The sequence below is a fragment of the Moschus berezovskii genome, chromosome 24, assembly GCF_049115385.1.
Source record: "Moschus berezovskii isolate FMDL1 chromosome 24, NW_MosBer_1.0, whole genome shotgun sequence".
Lineage (NCBI taxonomy): Eukaryota > Metazoa > Chordata > Mammalia > Artiodactyla > Moschidae > Moschus > Moschus berezovskii.
Window position 1 is genome coordinate 29,069,058 of NC_142483.1, and position 21,949 is coordinate 29,091,006.

General features: G+C 40.2%; 1 protein-coding gene across 5 annotated transcripts in view; it reads left to right on the forward strand.

The window, feature by feature from the left end:
• The window catches only part of MITF (melanocyte inducing transcription factor), a 236,701-nt gene that overhangs the window by 110,614 nt on the left and 104,138 nt on the right, over nucleotides 1–21,949 (forward strand). The window contains exon 1 of one of the 5 annotated variants that reach the window (XM_055414308.2): nucleotides 16,852–16,965. The exons of 3 other annotated variants lie outside the window; for them this stretch is intronic. In XM_055414308.2, the coding sequence (XP_055270283.1) occupies nucleotides 16,910–16,965 (56 nt within the window). In that variant the 5' untranslated portion in view covers nucleotides 16,852–16,909. Of the gene's footprint in view, nucleotides 1–16,851; nucleotides 16,966–18,895; nucleotides 18,979–21,949 lie in introns of those variants that run through there. One more of the 5 variants, XM_055414309.2, reaches the window with a different exon arrangement.

Consider the following 21,949-nt stretch of genomic DNA (forward strand, 5'->3'; position numbering starts at 1 on the left):
TGGATGACTATAATGATACTTTTTTTTTTTTTCCCGAGTACCTGGATAAGTTAACGTCTCTAAAAGTAGGACCATGGGGGTATGGCCTGGAGGTTAAGAACAGAGGATCTAGAGCCAGACTGTGCCTTGGATTGAATTTCTCCTCTGCAAACAGTCTAGCCAGCAATACAGTCCCCTCAAAACCTCACCCTTCTCATTGGTAAAAGGTACATCATAGTCGTGTTGCTGTTAGAGGGTTGTTATTGAGGAATACCTCAAGGTGTGGTGTGTAAAATGCTTTGCACAAGAGTACTTTGCATACTACCTACAATTAGCTGCTATTACTATTATTACTGAAGAACTTTGAAATGGGCTAGAAGATGAGTTTCTCTTGATTTTTCTAGTTACTATCATGGTGATATTACAAAAATATTTATCATGCAACCTTGAATTTTCAGAGCTTAAAACCAGCATGCTTTCTCTAGTCAAGGTGACAGGTTCAGCTCAGAGACCTCCCTGAAATGTTGCTCTTGGGCATTTCCTTTCCTCCGGCCTCAACCCTGGCTGTATAGTGTCTTAGGTTCATGAAGTGCCAGCTAATGGAAATTTGTGATGTGGGCACTCTGCCCTCCGCGGATTTGGACATATGCTTCTTTGTGTTTAAATCAACAGAAAAAAGTGCAGCTGTAGTCACCCTTCTGCATAATCATTGCAGTAGCCTTTTTCCTTGCATGTTCTTAGAACCCCTGAGTGATGGAGCTGTCACTTACTGTCCCCTCTGTGCGTCTCAGGTAAGTCCAGTAGGTCAGATGAAAGGCAGAGACCAGCAGGGCATAATCACTAGTCTACGTATGGCACTGATGAGTAGCTGTACACAGATCACGGCTTACATGTTATTTATAGTAGTGTGGCCATAGGGTCACATTGGCAAGAAGCAACCTTTAGAAAAGTGCTTTAGTTGGCCCATTAATGGTCACTAAATATAGAAAAAGTAGTTTGTGAAATCTCTTTGCAGAAAATGTGTTGTGAGCTGGGTGCATTGACATGAGGGGAAAAATTGTTGACTCCTATTTTCCCATAGTTTTTTTTTTTTTTGGAGTGTATACCTTTTCTTTACATCTCTGATAACTGTATGACCTTTAGTGAGTTATTTGCAAATACTCTTTAAAAAGAAAAGTCTTAAAAAGTATGGTATCTTTATTCACAATCACCAAAAACTGGAGACGGCCCAAGTGTCCTTTCACCAGTTAAAGGACATGTAAGCCATGGTTCATCCATACAGAGGAATATTAATGTGCAAATAGACACCAATACCTGCCACAGCATAGATTTAGCTCAAATATACTTGTTAAGGGAAAGGAGGCAGACTCAAAAGTTTGTGTTTTAAATGGTCCCATTTATTTGGCATTCTGGAAAAGACAAAACTGCGGGAATGGAACAATAGGTGGTTTTGGGGGGACTGGGGTTGGGTGACGTTCTGACTCTAGACGGGCAGCCCAAGGAGTGTCTGAAGTGTAAGTCCAGTGTGTCACTGTACTCTGTCCTACTGGCTTTAAAAACTGTCTGGTAAACACCCTGAAGTTTTGGTTTATTTATTGAACATATACTAGTTGGAGCTCCTTTGTCTCCCATCTGGCAGAGCTGCTTACTTTAAAATAGTTCCTCAGCCTCGGCACTATTGAACATTGAGGGCTGGATTGTCTCTACTGTGGGGGCTGTGTGGGACTCTGTAAGGTGTTTATCAGCATCCCTAGTCTCTGTGTACTAGATGCTAATAGCACCCGTCTCCCTAGTTTAAAAAAAAATCTTTATTGAATTTGTTACAATATTGTTTTATGTTTTAGTTTTTTTGGCCAGGAGACCTGTGGGATCTTAACTTCCAACCAGGGATGGAACCCCTGCCCCCTGCACTTGGAAGGCGATATCCTAACCACTGGACCGCCAAGGAAGTCCCTGTGTCCCCATTTGTGACAACCAAAAGTGTCTCCAGACATTGCCACATGTCCCCTGGGGACAAAAGTGTCTCCAGACATTGCCAGATGTCCCCTGGGGACAAAAGTGTCTCATTGGAGAGCCACGATTTTAAAAGATTAGGATTCAGTGAAAAGGCATTGAGTTACCATGATTGACGGGTGAGAATCGTCACTGTAACCTTCCTCTTACTTCCCTGCGGTCCCATCCTGGGTCCAGGTTAGATAGAGGAATATTCTAGTCTGTTGGCAGGGGACCTTCCCTGGTCCTGGAGATCAGCCATTTCCTCTTACAAGTGTCTTGGCCGTTAGACCTCATGCCGGCGAGTACTTTCTCTATGCTCAGGGGCTGTGAGAGCCTGTGTACTTGCTGCTCCCTTGCTCTTACCCCTCCTATCCTAGAGGTCAACTTTTTGGGTCTGATGAGTCATGCTTACCGCATTTATAAATTGCTTCCATTTTTCCCAAAGCAAAGAAAAAAAACAATTTTTTGGGGGGAAATCCATTAAAAAAACTATAATAAATACTTGTTAATAAACCAAAATTAAAAGTGCCAGTGAACTATTAAGATGATCATATTTCAGACATATTTTTACAGCTTTGTTAATAGTTTGATATTAATTTGGGCTTAAGAGTTAGGGAAATAGGCAGAGTGATAAAATGATGGGGTCTTTTGGTCTTTAACACTTTGATCTTCAAAATTTTAAATATATTTAGGTGATATATGGTCTACCCATACCTCCTTTTTTAAAATTTTATTTAATTGGAGGATAATGACTTCACAATATTGTGTTGGTTTCTGTCATACATCAACATGACTCAGCCACAGGCATACATGTGTCCCATCCCTCTTGAACCTCTTTGCCACCTCCCTCCCCATTCCACCCCTCTAGGTTGTCACAGAGCACTAGGTGGAGCTCCCTCTGTCACACAGCAGATTCCCACCCTCTATCCATTTTACATACGATAATATATGTGTTTCCATGCTACTGTCAGTTCGTCCCACCCTCTCCTTCCCCCACTGTGTCCATAAGTCTGTTCTCTATGTCTGCATCTCCATTGCTGCCCTGCAAGTGTGTTCATCAATACCATCTTTCTAGATTCCATATGCATACGTTAATACTTTTTCATGTCCAGCACAAACCTGTGTATGAATCCCAAAGCATTATAAAGTTGGCTCCATCTAGTGTATGAAAGTATTATACAGCTGCTGCTGCTGCTAAGTCACTTCAGTCGTGTCCGACTCTGTGTGACCCCATAGACGGAAGCCCACCAGGCTCCCCCGTCCCTGGGATTCTCCAGGCAAGAACACTGGAGTGGGTTGCCATTTCCTTCTCCAGCGTGTGAAAGTGAAGTCGCTCAGTCGTGTCCGACCTTTAGCGACCCCACGGACTGCAGCCTACCAGGCTCCTCCATCCATGGGATTTTCTAGGCAAGAGTACTGGAGTGGCTTGCCATTGCCTTCTCCATTATACAGCTAGAGGGGGGGAAAAAAAAAAAACAGCCAAAACCAACAACTCCATTCTGGGGATTTCCTTTGGTACTTCATTATGAAATTAGATTAAAAAGTTAAACCAAAACAAAGATGGACTGTAAGCTATATTTGTGCCCCAGGAGATAATGCAGGCAAAGTGACCTTCACAGTGTGAGAGGAGAGGTTGTAATATATCGAAGCATCAGCATCCAGCATGCCTGACATTTTGTTCTAATAGCCTTGCCTTTTCTTTTTCTGGACGGAGGTCTTGTTTATAGGCACTATCAACAACTGTGGCTTGTCCACTTCCATTGTGATATTCTCAGTCCTCCTTGGCCTGGCCCCTGGTTCTCCTGTATGGAATCCTATCTGTCAGTCATGTTCATTTTCCACAGTTAGGAAGCGATTACGGCTAGGCCCATGTACTGTGATTTCAGAGCCCTACATGATTTTCTTTATCAGACTGGAATTCTTTGTAGCTGTTTGCTTCTCACTGCAATAGAGTAGCCACTATTTGTGCGCTGTGTTTGATCTGGTTTCCACGGAAGGGTTCTGGCACATTCTTCATTTCTCTTAATCAGGGTTCCCAAATTTGAGCCATACTCATCCTAACTTCATGACCTTTGCCCCCACATTCCATATGATGGCTTAAATAAATTAAAAAATACAAAGGAAATGCCATAATAAATGGCAATGACAGATGGATGCATGTGTAAAATAAATATAATGAAATTAGAAGAAAACAGATCCTTACTGGATGTGTTGTCAAGAAGGGCCTGAGTCTGAGATCGGAACTGTTTTTGTTACAGAGGTCAAGTATTGCAAGATTGAAGACATGTTAGCATCAAACAGACACTTTTTGTGGGATAAAAAGAAATCTGAAAGGGCCTTTCTGTCTGGGTAATTCCATGGTCATTTAATGCGGAGTCTTTGTGTCTCCATTTGAGATCATCCTGTATCCCACACGTTGAGAAACTTTGCTCACAATTTGCCATCTTTTCCATGCTCCCCCAAAGTCTAAAGCTTGTCTCCCCCTCAAAAGCCTTTTTCAATAATTCTTTCTTTTCTGAGCACTGCTATACTTCTCCTGTTAACAAGTGGAAATTGTGCTAATATTCATATTTTCTCACTCTCTTTTCCAACTAGATTAATTGAGGACAAGCAGTGTGTGTTTCTTTTCTGTTTCTAGTGAATGCCATTAATTTAACTCATGCTTGGTGTAAATATTCAGGGAAGCCTGCTTCATTTCCTGCTTGTGTTTTTTTAAAGGTAGATCATAGAAGTGATCAGAAAATGCACCATGATCAATTCATTATTCATTTAACACACTGACAACTCGTTATTGGGTTGTTTCACTGGGTCTGGAATTGTGCCTGGTTAAAGAATGAAGAGGGAACTAAACAGAATGGGTTATTCCTTCTTGGAATTCAGACACCAGTGTAGGGTGTGGGGAACAGACAACTAAAGAGGCAACTCCAGTGCAAGGTTCTAATTTTAGAATTAGTTTGCTTTTGTGATTGTTGAGTGGCTCACAGAAACTTAGAGTAGAGAACCATAGTGAGAAGCGTGTGGGCTCTGGAGTTTTCAAACCCTGAATTTGCAGTTCATCAACATCGTGATTCTGAGCAACTTCCTCACCTCACTCCCTTTCCCTCTGTTTCTTCATTTAAATAAACATGAGGTATGATAAAAGGCACAGTTATCAGTGTGATGATATGATGAATTCTCTACCTTCTCTCTTTCACTGTCTCTTTTTATAAAAAAGAGGCAGAGGCATGATCTCATGATTTTTTCAGATTTTTCAAATTTTCTGCCTGGTCCACTGGGAAATGAAAATGCACTGATCCTTGATCCAGTATTAGAAAGCAAATGTTTTTGTTAATGGGAATGACATTGTAGATGGTACTTTAAGATGGTAAATTCATGCAATTTCCAAATTACCTGTTTAAATTAATAAATGATTTGAGCATTCAGAGTTACTCCAGAACATTTCTGACTTCATAATCTAAGCGCCATGGTATATCATTAATGTATCTCAAGCATATTCAGTAGTGCTTGGGACAAGTAGGTGCTCAATAAAGATTTGCTGAATGAATGAGTTTTAATAAGAATTTTTTTATTGTTCTAGCTTTTATTCATGATTTTGCCCATATGTATGTTTTTTCTTTGTTCTGAAATTTTAAAAAATTTATTATTGGCATATAATTGCTTTGCAATGATATATCCTTATCTTTTAAAAATGAACCAGTATTACTTGATATGAGGAGTTTATTAATAAGCTTGATTGAAAGTGGTGGTGATTCTCTGCATCTCCATCACTGGCCTCATCTGTAATACCTGGCAGGTAATAAGTACTTGGTAAATGTCAAAGCAAGAATTAGATAGTTCTGATAGGCACTATTTTTTTTTTAAGGACATATAACTTAAATTTTGTCAAGCAAAGATGTCCTTTTTCCTTTGTATCACTACACAGCAGTATTACTTGAAATTACACAGGCTATTAATTTAAAATATTGGTTATTTTAATGTTTTACTATCAACATAAATATACACTTTGATTATAGGCAAGATTCCTTAGAGTGTAAGTTAGATGCAGAATGCTATTGTGTATAGAGTTTATTGTGATTGTGATTGATTAGATTTAATCAACATACAGGAAGGATTCCTGTGCAAATATTATTTTTCTCATTTCAAATCCTATTTGTTCAGCATAACTGAAACAGGATGTCATTCGTGTAAGGGTAAGTATTGAGATGCTTTGGAAGTTTGGGAAATTTTGACTATTGACATAAATTTAACCTATGGAGATCTTTCTTTTGAACACAGAAGTTTGATTTGTTATATTTTGCTTATTTAGGTACGTCATTTCCTTTATGACTTATGAATATGTTTATAAAGTTAAAATACAAATTAAAAAAGTATTTGACACGTTGTCAGAACTGAAGGTTTCCTGGGCTAGCAGTTTTGTCTGTGGCTATTGGAGGGACTGATGCTAAAGCTGAAACTGCAATACTTTGGCCACCTCATGCGACGAAACTGCAATACTTTGGCCACCTCATGCGACGAGTTGACTCACTGGAAAAGACTCTGATGCTGGGAAAGGTTGGGGGCGGGAGGAGAAGGGGACGACGGAGAATGAGATGGCTGGATGGCGTCACCGATTCTGTGGACATGAGTTTGAGTGTACTCCGGGAGTTGGTGATGGACAGCGGGGCCTGGCGTGCTGTGATTCATGGGGTCGCGGAGAGTCGGACACGACTGAGCGACTGAACTGAACTGAAGGCAAACATTAAAAAAGCATCAATAATTGTACACTATCAGAATAAGTTTCAGATCCCCATCTTAGTTTTTAGTTTTTCATTATGAATGAATATGCTATCCACAAATATCTCTGGATCTTTTCTGAGCTTACCTTTGTTTTCAGTCTGCACACCATCTTCAAATACCAAGTTTCAAAAACATTTTCACTTTTGTCTCTTTTTATAAATAATTTGTTTCCATTTGGCTGTGCTGGGTCTTTGCTGCTGCAGGGACTTTTCCCTACTTGTGAAGAGGGGGCCTATTCTTGATTGCAGTGTGCAGGCTTCTCATTGTGGCGACTTATTTTGTTGTGGAGATCGGACTCTGGGCATATGGGCGCAGTAGTTGTGGGGTACAGCTTCGTGGCATGTGGGATCTTCCTAGTCCGGGGATCGAACCTGTATCTCCTACATTGGCAGGCGGATTCTTTACCACTGAACCACCAGGGCGCCCTTTCACTTTTGTCTCTTAACAATAACTTTTATTTGTCCTACATGTTGAAGTTCTCTGAGGCTCTGAGGACTCACTTCTCGTGCCCTAGTGTTCTGAAAGTGTCCTTTTCCCTTGCATAATATTGATTGAGTGTGATTTTTTTGCAAGCACGGTGCTAGGTACTTTTCATACTGCATTTAGTCACATACCCTACTAAATAGGTGATATAATAGAGAGCTCCATTTTACAGATGCAGATTTCGAGACTCAGAAATGAAGTGAGTTGCCCAGGGTAAAACTACGAGGTGAACACAGTCATGGGGTATATGTGTGTCTACAGTCCACTGCCACACAGTGCTGTCTCCAGCTGAACGATGATGCCAAGTTTATATCGTTAAGCAAGAGAGACCTAAGCAACTATTCACTTATTTATGAAATAGTGGACGGCTCACAGGCTAAAGCCCCTGCCTGGGATTCTTACCACACGTTGTACAGATGAGAGTTATCACACCTGGCACACTTTCATACCACCTTCCGCCATAGTGTTGTGATTGTCCATGAGAAAATCTGTCTCTACCTTTAGTCCAGTTTTTATAATACAAATATGAAACCTACGTGAATGGAACAGAAGGGCTAATTGGCAAAGTGCCTGTTTCTTCTCTGTCTTCATTACTTTTCCAGTTCCCCTGGAGCCATAAAGGATCGGGTGGTTCTTTCAGTTGCTGATGCCCTGACTGAGAATCTGGGGAAGGGTGGACTCACCTGCCTTAGTAGCCAGGACAGGACCTCAGCGCAGAGGGTGTGTGGAGGCCACTTGTCATAGCTGAATTTGTGTTGTTTTAAAATATTTTAATATCTTGACTCTTGGAAGAAGAATGAAACTGATGTCTTTCATGATGACCACAGGGTTGCACCCTCCTGTTTCCATCCTCAACACTATTAGGATAGCAGAGACTCTATGTGCTTCTTTGCTATTCAGTTTAATTACTTAAAAAAAAAAAAGTTACTACAGTTAAAGAGAAATCTGTATTTTTCTTTTTAAATAAGTTAGGAGTTCACCACTAAATTGAGAGGAAAACGCTGTGATTTTAAAGTCCTGAAGTGGAAGATTTGACTTATTATAAAATCCTAGTGTGAATAACGTTACACCCCTGCCTCCATGGCAACAGCCTTATCTTCTTCTATTTATTTACCTTGATAAGGAAAGTAATTGCATTTTTACTAAATTTCTTTTTTGAGGAAATGCCATCAAAGCGGCATAATCTCCATCCGTGTTTCCTTCCTCAAGTTTGTGTTGCCTCATGTACTTGACTTTTTTTTTTGTGGATTATGTTCTGCTTATTGCAAATACCCCTGCCATTGATAGATAGCAAAGAAACAGCCTCCGAATTGCCTTTAATGGAGAGCAAGTCTTTCTTTTGAAGTGAACTCTAACAGATAATATCAGAGAGCTCAAGGTAAGGAACTAATCTCTTGTATTGATTATTTATGAAAGACCAACTATTATTTCAAATATTTCTCCCTTCATCAACTGCTTAAAAATTTACTTCCGCCAGCATTTGAAGTGCCTCTTTTTGTAGATTGTATTCTCAGGACAGAGTTTTCTAAATAGTTTTAAAAAGCATTATTTTTTTCCTCTAAATCTAAAGAGTTCTTTGGCGATGTCAACAGGAGCCTAGATTAAGTTTACCTGGGGTCCTCTTGGTCTTGTCTGCATTTTCCTTTTCACCCTTAAAGGGCTTCTTTGTGAGCTGGGTACAATGAGCAGTCTTTCAGAAGATGCTGTCCCATCATTGTTATAGGGAGATTATGTTCTTGGTAGTAGAAAAAAAAAAAAACAGAATGAAAGTGATAAATGTGCTTAAGTGGTACTGAACACTTATTTCTGCAGATACATAGTCATTAAAAATTTCCCTCAGTCATGCTGTGAGTGTTTTCAAATTAGAACTTCTGGGCTGCCAGTTCCTGTGGCTTTGTATCCTCATACTTTATCCATGAAAATGAGTTGTGTTCAGCAACTGAAAGCTTCCAAATGAAAAGTATATAATCGTGAGCCCCACTACTGCCTGTTGACTTCCTAATTAATTCAATGCTATCGTCAAATTATATTTCATAACTCCTTCCTTACCCGATCTTTTTTTATTTTGTCACTCCTCCATCTATTCATCTTTCCTTCTACTCATCCATTCATCCATCGTTCATTGAACAAAAGTTTTTTGAGCACTTATCATATGCCAGGCACATACGAAAGACCCTGCTCTCCAGGATAAACGACAAACAAACAAACAAAACAAATGATTAGGAGTTGGGTTAAGTGCTACAAAACAAGAAGCATTTGCTGAAAGAGTAAGAAGCAGAAGTGGATGTTCCTTCTTTAGGTAGGATGGGGTGGGGGAGGAAGGCCTCCCCGGGGAAGAGGCACAAAACCCGTGAGACCTCATCTGAAAGGTGGAAAGGAACCCCTGAAACTGCCATTCTGTCCCCCACTCCGCACTCTTAGCCGTGGGACTGTGTATGTGAGTTTGGAGTTTCCCTGGGGTGAGCCCCAGAAAAGCAGAAGCTCTCACATCTTTTTTATCTTCCCCACAGCACTGAGAAACATCTCTCAAATGCTGGGCACGTCAGTGAATGTTTGAGTAGAAGGGCCTTTTGGTGACATCTGACTTTCCAAAATGTGAGCATGATGACATGTGGGGAAAAGAGCCAGATGTGTTTGTTACTCTGGACAGAAGTTTTTGAATTTTGCAGCCGCTTTCACAATACTTGTTAATTACCTCATAATAAGACTTTCACTTAACATTCAAAGCATATCCATTGTATAATAATTCCAAGTGGACACTTTACAACATCAGACTATACAAGGAAAGACTTCTTATTTCAACAGATAAAGGGAACTTGAGAATCTTAGGTATTTTCCTGTCACTTTTGCAGAGATAATTGTCATAGAACATATTATATATAATTAGTATGTTGAAATATGGTATATAGTAGTGGTTCTCACGGAGAAGGCAATGGCAAGCCACTCCAGTATTCTTGCCTAGAAAATCCCATGGATGGAGGAGCCTGGTAGGCTGCAGTCCATGGGGTTGCTAAGGGTCAGACATGACTGAGCGACTTCACTTTCACTTTTCACTTTCACACATTGGAGAAGGAAATGTTTACCCACTCCAGTGTTCTTGCCTGGAGAATCCCAGGGACGGGGGAGCCTGGTGGGCTTCCGTCTTATGGGGTCACACAGAGTCGGACGCGATTGAAGTGACTTAGCAGCAGTGGTTCTCAGGCCTGACTTCATATTAGTCTTTTATGAGAATCTTTTTTAAAGATTGGAATTTGAAACAATGCTTTGAAAAGTCTCATTCAGTCATTTATTTGGGGGAAGATCCTTGACATTTCTATTTTTAAATGCTCCTGAGTTGATTTTAAAGGGATGGTGGGGGGAGAATGGTCCCTAGGTCTTTCTGATAGAGATGCAGGTTTGGTGAACCGTTGGCTGGGATCATAATGAAACATTATGGATAGATGCTTCCTAAATTGTTTGTAGCAGGTAGTTCGTGAGTCAGTATAGTGGTTGGCATGTATTACGTCTTCAGCTGTTAATTATTGTTAGGGTGATGAGAAGTGGTTTATTGAAAAAAGCAATAGCTATCAGAAGGAAAGATGTAAGACAATGATGTGCTTTGGGGAAAATAAAACATTTGCTATCCAAATAAAATAAGAAGGATTCTAACTGTGTTAAAAGAGTGGTTCTACTTTTCTTCAGCTGAGTTTTGGACAGGATAACAAGTCAAACCTCTTATCTCTTCTCTAACTCGTTCAACATAGTGATTGAGTTTTTCCTTCCAAAAAGAATGAAGCCCAAAGTTAGTAAAAAAAAAAAAAAATTGGCTGTCACTTGGATGTTTGATAGTTTTAAGTTCCATTTTTGTTACAGTTGTCTTTGGAAAAGGTCAGTAAGAATTCTGATGACTAGTCGATTTGCTGGAATGTGGGGCAAGGAGTAGCAGTTAAGATTTGAATTATATTGGAGTACAGGTAATATTTGTGTTCTACACTCAGTGTTTCATGTTAAAATATTATTTTTCCTTTGTCTCTGTTACCAGTTCTTATTTTGTATTTAAATTTTAGGGTTTGTGTGTATATATGCATTTATGTGTCTGTGTGTATGCATACATATACATTTATCTGTGTATATGCACTTAGGATATATATCTGAATAGTACAAATATGAACAAGAGAGTTGCTTACACATTATAGATTAATACATTGCCAGTGTATTTATTGAACATCAATTGTGGACTGTTTATTCTACTAGGTTCTAGGGATGCAATGGTAAACAGAACAGACATGGTTCCTGCCACTCAGAAGACATTTTTTAAATGATTGTGTGACTACTTGAGGGACAGGATTGTGGAAATGTATGCAATGTTTCATGAATTTTATAGCTTTTGTCAGAGGTGTATGTCAAGCTTTATTCCATTTTCTGGGGGGTGTTTCATTGCTATGTTCAGGGAGATTCCCCAAGAACATTCGCGTGATGTAGGTATTTCTGAAGGTACCATGAATAAGTTGAACACATGCCCCTTGAAAGTAATTTTACTTAAAAACTTATGTAAACGGTCAATGGATAGCCTCCTTGGGTTGGTAGATTGTCCAGGACAAAATATCAGGCGATGTCATTGGCAGAACCTGCCAGGGGAGAATTTGGCACCATGCGGTGTCCCTGTTGGAATGGCTGGAATTGATTCCATTGGTTTCATGATCAACATTTGAGAGCCTGCGGAGGTTACGAATTTTCCCTGTGTGTAAGCATGTAATAAATCAGGGTTTCATTTCTAAAACTTACCGGGAACCGTGTAACTTAATTCAGCTTCAAATAGTGTCCAAGGTGGGAGAGAGTCCAGCTTGGTCTTTTAAAAAAAATCATCACTTAAAGGTTCTGACATGGTAATTTCCTAACCTTTCTATTTTCTTTGATCTTCAAATTTCTCTATTTTTCCCGCCCACTCTGTTGAATTTCCATTGGTTCTATAAGTTAGTCAGTGTGCATCCAGAGTAGACAGTTTCAGCCATAATCATAATCGTAAGAGCTACTTTTTAAATTGAGAGCTTAATATGTGTCGAAGAAGGAAGTTCCACTGTGGCTGGAGGGCAAAGAGCAAGGGTACAGATTGCTTCCTTAGACTGTACCATACACATCACATATATTCATATATTATTCAGTTTTAACAATAACCTATGGGATAGCCATTTATCATTTCCCCTTTCTCGGGTGAAGAAACTGGGGCATGGGAAGTTTAGTAAATTTGCACAAGGTCACAGAATTAGTAAGCGGTGGGATTTGAATCTGAATAAGTTGACACCAAAACTTGTGTTCTTGGTTTGTATGCTCTGCTGTGCTAGAGGCAGGAAAAGCAAGGTGTGGAGTAGGTTAGTAAGGGGAATAGTGTAGCATCTTAGTCATCTGTTAACACTAGAACTCAGTACAATACCCAGTATGTAGAAAGTCCTCAGTAACTTGTTAATAATGAGCATGATTATTTTCATCAGGGATCTGGTTTCCCCACCCCACCCACATTCCTTCTACCTATTGGTCTTTAGCGTTACCAGTAATCTACCTGCTCTCATCCTCTTCTCTCCACTCTTGTCCATTTCCCCCTCATCGCCTCCACTCACCTCCATGAAGTATGGTCAACTCTGACTAGGACTTTTGCAATAGCTAATCTTGTTGCTCCTATGGGTGGTTCTCAGTGCAGCAGCCAGAGGGAGCTTTCTAAAAAAACACAAATCTGAGCCTGCTTACAGCCTCTCAATGGTTTCCTCTTCATCTTGGAAGAAAATCAGTGACTCTTCCCTTGTCTCCCAGGTCCTGATGGTGTGATTGTAGCCACTGCTTCAGTCTCATGGATACCAATGATTCCCCTTGCTGTCTGACCTCCAGCCACAGTGGAGTTTCTTTCTAACTCCCCACTTCAGGATTCTTGCACATGTTTTACCACTGTTTAGAAGACTTTTCTCCCATTCCCCTCTTCACACCCATAATCCATAACTGCTACCCCAACTCACATCGAAGCCCAGAGGTCCCTGCTTAAGGGAAGCCTTTCCTGACCCTTACATATTAAGCTTTCCCAGTTCCTTGTCACATTTATCACAAGTTACATTAAATACTTGGGTGATTATTTAAGATGTGTCCCATTAGACTTGAAGCTCCCAGACTCTGCATAGTGCCTGGGACGTAGAAGCTGTTCCATAAATATTTATTCAACAAAAGAAAAAATGAAAAATGAACAAAGAATACAAAAGGCCAGGAATAGCTTGTCTGAGACTTCTGGCTGGATATTTCCCATTATTAAAGGGAAACTAAAGAAAGATCAAACACCCTCTTCCAACAACACAAGAGAAGACTCTACACATGGACATCACCAGATGGTCAACACCGAAATCAGATTGATTATATTCTTTGCAACCAAAGATGGAGAAGCTGTATACAGTTAGCGAAAACAAGACCAGGAGCTGACTGTGGCTCAGATCATGAACTCCTTATTGCGAAGTTCAGACTTAAATTGAAGAAAGTAGGGAAAACCACTAGACCATTCAGATATGACCTCAATCAAATCCCTTATGATTATGCAGTGGAAGTGAGAAATAGATTTAAGGGACTAGATCTGATTGATAGAGTGCCTGATGAACTCTGGACGGAGGTTCGTGACATTGTACAGGAGACAGGGACCAAGACCATCCCCATGGAAAAGAAATGCAGAAGAGCGAAATGGCTGTCTGAGGAGGCCTTACAAATAGCTGTAAAAAGAAGAGAGGCGAAAAGCAAAGGAGAAAAGGAAAGATATAAGCATCTGAATGCAGAGTTCCAAAGAATAGCAAGGAGAGATAAGAAAGCCTTCCTCAGTGATCAATGCAAAGAAATAGAGGAAAACAACAGAATAGGAAAAACAAGAGACCTCTTCAAGAAAATTAGAGATTCCAAGGGAACATTTCATGCAAAGATGGGCTCGATAAAGGACAGAAATGGTATGGACCTAACAGAAGCAGAAGATATTAAGAAGAGGTGGCAGGAATACACAGAAGAACTGTACAAAAAAGATCTTCACGACCAAGATAGTCACGATAATGTGATCACCGACCTAGAGCCAGACATCTTGGAATGTGAAGTCAAGTGGGCCTTAGAAAGCATCACTACGAACAAAGCTAGTGGTGGTGATGGAATTCCAGTTGAGCTATTTCAAGTCTTGAAAGATGATGCTGTGAAAGTGCTGCACTCAATATGCCAGCAGATTTGGAAAACTCAGCAGTGGCCACAGGACTGGAAGAGGTCAGTCTTCATTCCAATCCCAAAGAAAGGCAATGCCAAAGAATGCTCAAACTACCGCACAATTGCACTCATCTCACACACTAGTAAAGTCATGCTCAAAATTCTCCAAGCCAGGCTTCAGCAGTATGTAAACCGTGAACTCCCAGATGTTCAAGCAGGTTTTAGAAAAGGCAGAGGCACCAGAGATCAAATTGCCAACATCCGCTGGATCATGGAGAAAGCAAGAGAGTTTCAGAAAAACATCTATTTCTGCTTCATTGACTATGCCAAAGCCTTTGACTGTGTGGATCACAATAAACTGTGGAACATTCTGAAAGAGATGGGAATCCCAGACCACCTGACCTGCCTCTTGAGAAACCTGTATGCAGGTCAGGAAGCAACAGTTAGAACCGGTCATGGAACAACAGACTGGTTCCAAATAGGAAAAGGAGTGCGTCAAGGTTGTATATTGTCACCTTGCTTATTTAACTTATATGCAGAGTACATCATGAGGAACGCTGGGCTGGAAGAAGCACAAGCTGGAATCAAGATTGCTGGGAGAAATATCAATAACCTCAGATATGCAGATGACACTACCCTTATGGCAGAAAGTGAAGAGGAACTCAAAAGCCTCTTGATGAAAGTGAAAGAGGAGAGTGAAAAGGTTGGCTTGAAGCTCAACATTCAGAAAACAAAGATCATGGCATCTGGTCCCATCACTTCATGGGAAATAGATGGAAAAACAGTGGAAACAGTGTCAGACTTTGTTTTTTTGGGCTCCAAAATCACTGCAGATGCTGATTGCAGCCATGAAATTAAAAGACGCTTGCTCCTTGGAAGGAAAGTTATGACCAACCTTGATAGTATATTAAAAAGCAGAGACATTACTTTGCCAACCAAGGTCCGTCTAGTCAAGGCAATGGTTTTTCCCGTGGTCATGTATGGATGTGAGAGTTGGACTGTGAAGAAAGCTGATCGCCGAAGAATCGATGCTTTTGAACTGTGGTGTTGGAGAAGACTCTTGAGAGTCCCTTATACTGCAAGGAGATCCAACCAGTCCATTCTAAAGGAGATCAATCCTGGATGTTCATTGGAGGGACTGATGCTAAAGCTGAAACTTCAATACTTTGGCCACCTCATGAGACGAGTTGACTCACTGGAAAAGACTCTGATGCTGGGAAAGGTTGGGGGCGGGAGGAGAAGGGGACGACGGAGAATGAGATGGCTGGATGGCATCACCGACTCTGTGGACATGAGTTTGAGTGTACTCCGGGAGTTGGTGATGGACAGGGAGGCCTGGCGTGCTGTGATTCATGGGGTCGCGGAGAGTCGGACACGACTGAGCGACTGAACTGAACTGAACTGAACTGAAAGAAAGATCACTTCATCGCATGAAATTCAAGTTTGAGTATGGCTTGTACAGATTGCACTGTTTTCCAGCCATTTACTTTGAAGACAGTCTCAGGCACAGAGAAGTGAAGTAACTTGCCCAGGGTACACAGCTAGTCCATATCAGATGTCTTTGTTCTGACCTTTGCATTGTGTGTAGGGAGGAACAAACATTTTCATAAATCTGCAGGACATCTTTGATGTGCTGAGTCTGTAGGAGCTGCATCAATATTTGACATTATTGACGCTGTCATGTCAGAATTTTAAAGTGTCTTTTGAGAGTATCTGTTATTATTGCAGTGAGTTCAGAGTTTAATTGGATGACAATTTAAGAATATGCAGAGGTATGGGCTAAAGATGTCCTAATAGATACTGCCCACAGTAAGAAGCAGCTTGTGTCTGATTTCCACCAAGACTGAGCAAGGGATAGCTAGCACTCCTTATATTCTTGGGGTCTGAGGGTAAGGAATGCTGCCCAGATCTTGGCCCTGTCAGCAGGAAATCATGTTCAGTGATCAACCTCCAGTTCCAAAAATGCTTTTGCACAGATGCAAAGCAGCTAGAGCTGTGTGATGAGCTGATGCCAAAGGTCTCCCCAGTTGAGATGGGACATGAGTTGTCCCACAGCCCTCCTGGATTCTGTGGCTCTTTTTGTTGTTAGAAATTCCCCGGGATGTAAAATTACCTCTGCCTTCACGTTCTCTAATAACATGCAGTCACTGCAAGTCCCCACCGGTGCCCGTACCGGTGCTCGAGAGGGCTAAGCGAGCATCCCAGGTGTCGCCTTGCTGCTGGCTTGGGTTTCTGGTGGTGCCTTGGTCCTCGTGAAGCCCCTGTTGCAGGGTGAGGCAGCAGTTTTTTGTCCTGCAGGTACAGTAGGTACTGGATTAAACAGGTCTGCTGTTGCAGACAGACACCGGCCACCGTTGTAGCACGAGCTGTGTTTGGATTGGAGTTTCCAGGGCCTTATCAGGAGCCACCCCTAGTGACACAGCCAGTGCCAGAACTAACTTTGACTTTCACTCTTCGCCAAGGGCTTGCAGAACACCTTAAAGGAAGAAAGATGGAGGCGCTTAGAGTTCAGATGTTCATGCCTTGTTCCTTTGAAAGCTTTTATCTGTAAGTGAAGTTTTATTCTGGAAATAATCCTGGGACCACTTGGCAGGAGTTTTGTGTTTTTTTCTTTTTTGTTTTTAAGGGGAAGACAGAGAAAGGGAAGGTTTTATCGGGAGTTAAAAATTCTGGGACTGTTACTCTGTGATGTGGCTTTAATCGGCTTCAGCTGTAACCTCTGGTAGGTGACTGTGACAAGGATAACAACCAATTTGTGGGGTGGGGGGATTGAAATGCTAGTCCATTAGCTCTGCTTTCTCATTTGAAATGGAATGTTGGTCTTAAATTAATCATGCCCCAAAAATGACTGCTTGAAAAATCTGAGTGAGAACAGAGCTTGATTTATGATTACTAAGGTAGTCTGAAGCCGGGCTTTGTGATGACTAAAAAATGGTTTTCTTCAGGAAAACGAGTGGGCTTAGTGACATTGGTCAGAATTGTCCCCTTGCAGACACTTTGGATTTTTTGCTTTCTCCTCTCCCCTCTGCCCCACACTGTAGAGTAGTGCACTTGCATTAATAAACCTTTCATTTGCATTTCTTTTATATTGATTTTTTTTTTCTGAGAGGAAAAGAAAACATCCAAACATCAGAATCATGTATCTGGCATAGAAATGTAGAACGAGTTTGAAATTGGCACTTTCAAAGAAATACTAAGATGGAGAAATGCTAAATGGATCACAGCTCCCGCCCCCCCCCCCAATTTCCTTCAATATTTACTTTCAATGTTAGATGATAAGATTTGAAAACAATACTAAAAGCCATGTCCCTAAGTGAATAGGCATTCAAGCAAATCAACTTAAGCAAAAGCCACCTCTGGAGCTTAATAATTATTTACTGAACGTTCCTGGGTCATGAGAGAGGTTCTGATTAAGTCAGAAAAGCATTATGTTCAGCAGCTTGTGAAGGTGTGTTTAAAGACGGCAAGAATAATGGAAAAATACTAAAAGTAGCAGAACTATTTTTAGAATTTGATTCTTAAAAAATAAAATTCCTCTAAATGTAATTGTGGTAAAATTCCTAATGTTCAGTGTACATCTTTAAAAGACTTTATTTAAATTGTTTTCTAATGTCTTGTTCTATTTTTGCTTTATGGTTTGCTTTTATAGATTTTTTAAAATTGTATATGTCATTAAAACAGTTTAATTACTCATCTCTCTAAAATGATAGAACATTTTATGAACAAAGTATATACATAATTATATATTTAAAATGTCATCAGGTTAGAAATGTTACAATTTTATCCTTTGTAAATCAGATACTAGTTAGTTCTCTGTGGTTCATATCACACAAGAATGTCCTCCATAACTTAGTAATTTTTGAAATATTATTTTTAAGCAAATTAATGGATGTTATAAATGGTTAAAGCGTGCCATTTAGCTTTAGGATAGTAGTGATGTCAGCCTTAAATTTATATCCAAAATAATGCTTAATTTCAACTACTTTTGCTTTTGATTTCTTTTTTTTCTGGTTGACTAAAATACTGGCCATAGGACCACGCTTCCCTTTATAAACTCTCAGAATGAAATTCTTAGCTCATATCTTTGACAAAATTTGTTCACTGAGCTGTTGCTCATTAACTTCTTCTTGCCTCTTCTTTTGGGGAGGGTACACTCTGTGAATTACTTGTTTCTTTTGTATTTTCCTCTAAGAAAGCAAAGAAATGTTATAGCAGAAGGCAGCCTTGTAAGAATTTGGGTTCCTAGAAAATAACGTTTCAGTTTTCAATAGTTTCAAGTTATTAGAAAGCTCAAGAGGTACCAATTCGGGAATTCAAGCCCAGCACAGAAGAATCCATTGCCTAACATTTACTTACTGTCTGCAGGGTGTGCTGACCACTATTCTAAAAATCTTACTTGCATTAGCATATTCAGTTCTCATACTTGCTCTTTGACAAAAGTACTTTTCTCCTACCTCCATTTTGTAGATGACAAAATTCAGGTTTGGGCAGGTGAGAGATCCTGGCCACGTCTTATCGCTGAGAAACGATAGAGCTGGAATTTCAACAGAGGTATTCTGGGTACGTGGCTTCTGCTTTTCTCTGTTCCATTCTATGGATTTTCATTTCAGATACTGACTGAACTGATGTTTCTTCCTGTGGTCTTTTAATTGTATTTCTCCAATGCTCAGATTTCTGAATTATCCAAACTATAACTCCTTTGTGCTTTTGAGTGGCTATGACTAATCCAGTGTCACAGTATTTGTCTATCAAATGGGTTTCCTTGTATCCGATTTACTATTGATTATAAGATGACTGTTTAGGGGAGAAGAAAGCTCTACTAAATATATATATATATAAAACCTATTCTGACTTGAGAAACCTTAAAATATGAAGGAAAAGTTTGTCTTATAATTAAACTAATACAATTGGTCTCTAGAACTGAGATTTTTGGGAAAAGGCTGTTCTCTGTCACTGGATGACTCAAGCAATGGTTTTACTAAAGGTCTTCCAGCATTAAGATTCTAGTGTTACCTGATTTTAGGAGGTGGGTTATTTGTTAGGATAGAGATACCAAATTTACTCTTTGGATAGGTATTTATTTCATCCCACTATGTGCTAAATATTCTTTTAGGTGCTGGTGAGTAAAGCATAGACATCTCTGCCCTCATAGAGCTAGCTCTATCTGGTCATGAGGGGCTTGGAACGTTCCAGCTCTATCCTTCAGCCTGGGTCTCATCTTCATGGTTCAGAGTGGCTGCTAGTCCTACAGCCATTACAACTAAATTCTAGGAGACATGATGGCAAAATGGGTATCTCTTTAGGAAGAATTTTTGAACAAATCACATGATCTTTCTGCTGAAGTCTCACTAGCGAAACTTAGGCATGAAGCCAATCTAGGGAAATGTGAGTGGCAGTGTACCAGCCAAAACAAGGGCAAAATAGAATGGATAGCTAGATTGTTTGAGTTGTAGCTCTTAGGCCAAAACATTGATTTTTTTTTTTAAACAAATAACTGATATTTTCTAAAATGACACAAAAATGTACTATGTTACTGGATTAAACAGAAATGGAGATTGAGAGTTCCTTGTCAATCAATATTTCTGGTGTCCAGGGTTATAAGGCTTCAGGGATGGTTTGATCCAGATGCTCTGTGTCATCCACATGCTGGCTTCTTCTACATTCTTCCTTCTTTCTAGGCCTCTGTTCCTTCTTTCAGTTCGCATCACTGTTTCCTCTAGTTTGCCTTTCTCTCCACATAGGTCCAGGAGGTTCCAGATTTATATCCTACCATCTTTTCAAACCTTAGTATAAATAGAGGTCTTTTACCCCAGTAGTTCTAGTCAAAGACATTGGGCTGCCTCTTATTGGGTCATTTTTAGAGTACAAGCCCATTCGATGGGTATGTTGATTGATCAAACCCATGTTGTGTTTCTGGGTCTGGAGTTAGTAGCACCACCATACCCTGCCTCATGAATGGAAAGTGAGGGAGCTGGTTTTCCAGGGTGGAATTAGGGTACTTTCTCGAAGAAATGAGACAGTATGCTGAGCAGGCATAAATGACATGTGACCACCATAAATCATTACCACTGTTTGTAAGGCTGGCTTTTAGACCATGGCAAGTGCATATACTCACTGCTCCTGAGATCATAATTGGTACTTTTCTCTTGATTTCCACACAGTTTCGCAAACTTCATCTTAGTTGATATGTCCTAGACACGTGGTAATTGCTAATTGATGGCGGTCTAAGGCTTTTGAATCTTCTTGCAACTGTTGTGTTGCTATCTTCTCACATGGACAGAGCATACCCTTGACTGGGGCGATAGTTCGAGTAGAGATAGAAGGCCTTTCAGTCTTTAAAAAGATCCTTCCAATTGCTTCACACTCATGTCTGAATTCTGTCATTAGATTGTCATGATGGTTTGATGGTTTAGTCACTAAGCTGTGTCTGACTCTTGTGACTCCATGGACTGTAGCCCTCCAGGCTCTTTGTCCATGTAATTTTCCAGGCAAGAGTACTGGAGTGGGTTGCATTTCCTTCCCCAGGGAATCTTCCCAACCTCAGGATAGAAAATGGGTCTCCTGCATTGCAGGCAGATTCTTTACCAACTATAGTTTTGGATAAAAGTTTGTTCCTTTTAAATTGTTCTAAGTGGGATATATTGTTAGGCCATATCAATTACTTATACCTTGTAAGGAATGGATCTTTCAGAGTCTTTTAAAATATGGCATGTAGATTGAATGAGCTTCCATGGTTGGACAGTGTAAACAGGAATTCTAGAGTGTGATCTGGTGAAATGCAGCTTGATAGAAAAGATAGGACTGAGTGTGGGACCGTCTACTTTATCTGCGTTATGACCTTTTGATAGTAGGCCACCAGAAATAATTTCTTAGAAAGGAACTGAGAGCAAAGACTGTGGAAAGCCGTGGTGGTGTCTGTGGGAAATGGAGGACAGTCATGGCCTTAAAAAGAGGAAATGGCATCCTCATATCCTTGTGTGAAAATAGCTTTCACTAACAGATATTCCTTGGTTGGAGTGTATAGAAGTAAGAAAGTCTACTTGGGAGAGGTGCATATAATCAATTAAAAAAAAATCTGATGGTGAATATTGCCTGGGAGAACACTGGGCTAATATTAAAGAGGTCTCAAACATTTTGGTCTCCTAAAGTAAGTTTTTTCAAACTGGCTCTTTCAACATAGTTTACTTATAAATTTCATACATGTGTCACTATACTGATGCTATATTATAATATGTGTGTGTTTGTTGCTTAGTTGTGTCTGACTCTTTGCAACCCCACAGACTATAACCCGCCAGGCTCCTCTGTCCATGGGATTCTCCAGGCAAGAATACTGGAGTGAGTAGCCTTTCCCTTCTCCAGGGGATCTTCTAACCAGGGATCGAACCTGGGCAGATTCTTTATCGTCTGAGCCACCAGGGAAGCCCAATATTGTAATATACAACATGTATAAAAATAGAAAATAAAAATGATGGGTAAATTTTATATAAATTTCAATCTTTTCTTCCTGTACTCCAGGGAATCTTTTTTTGTA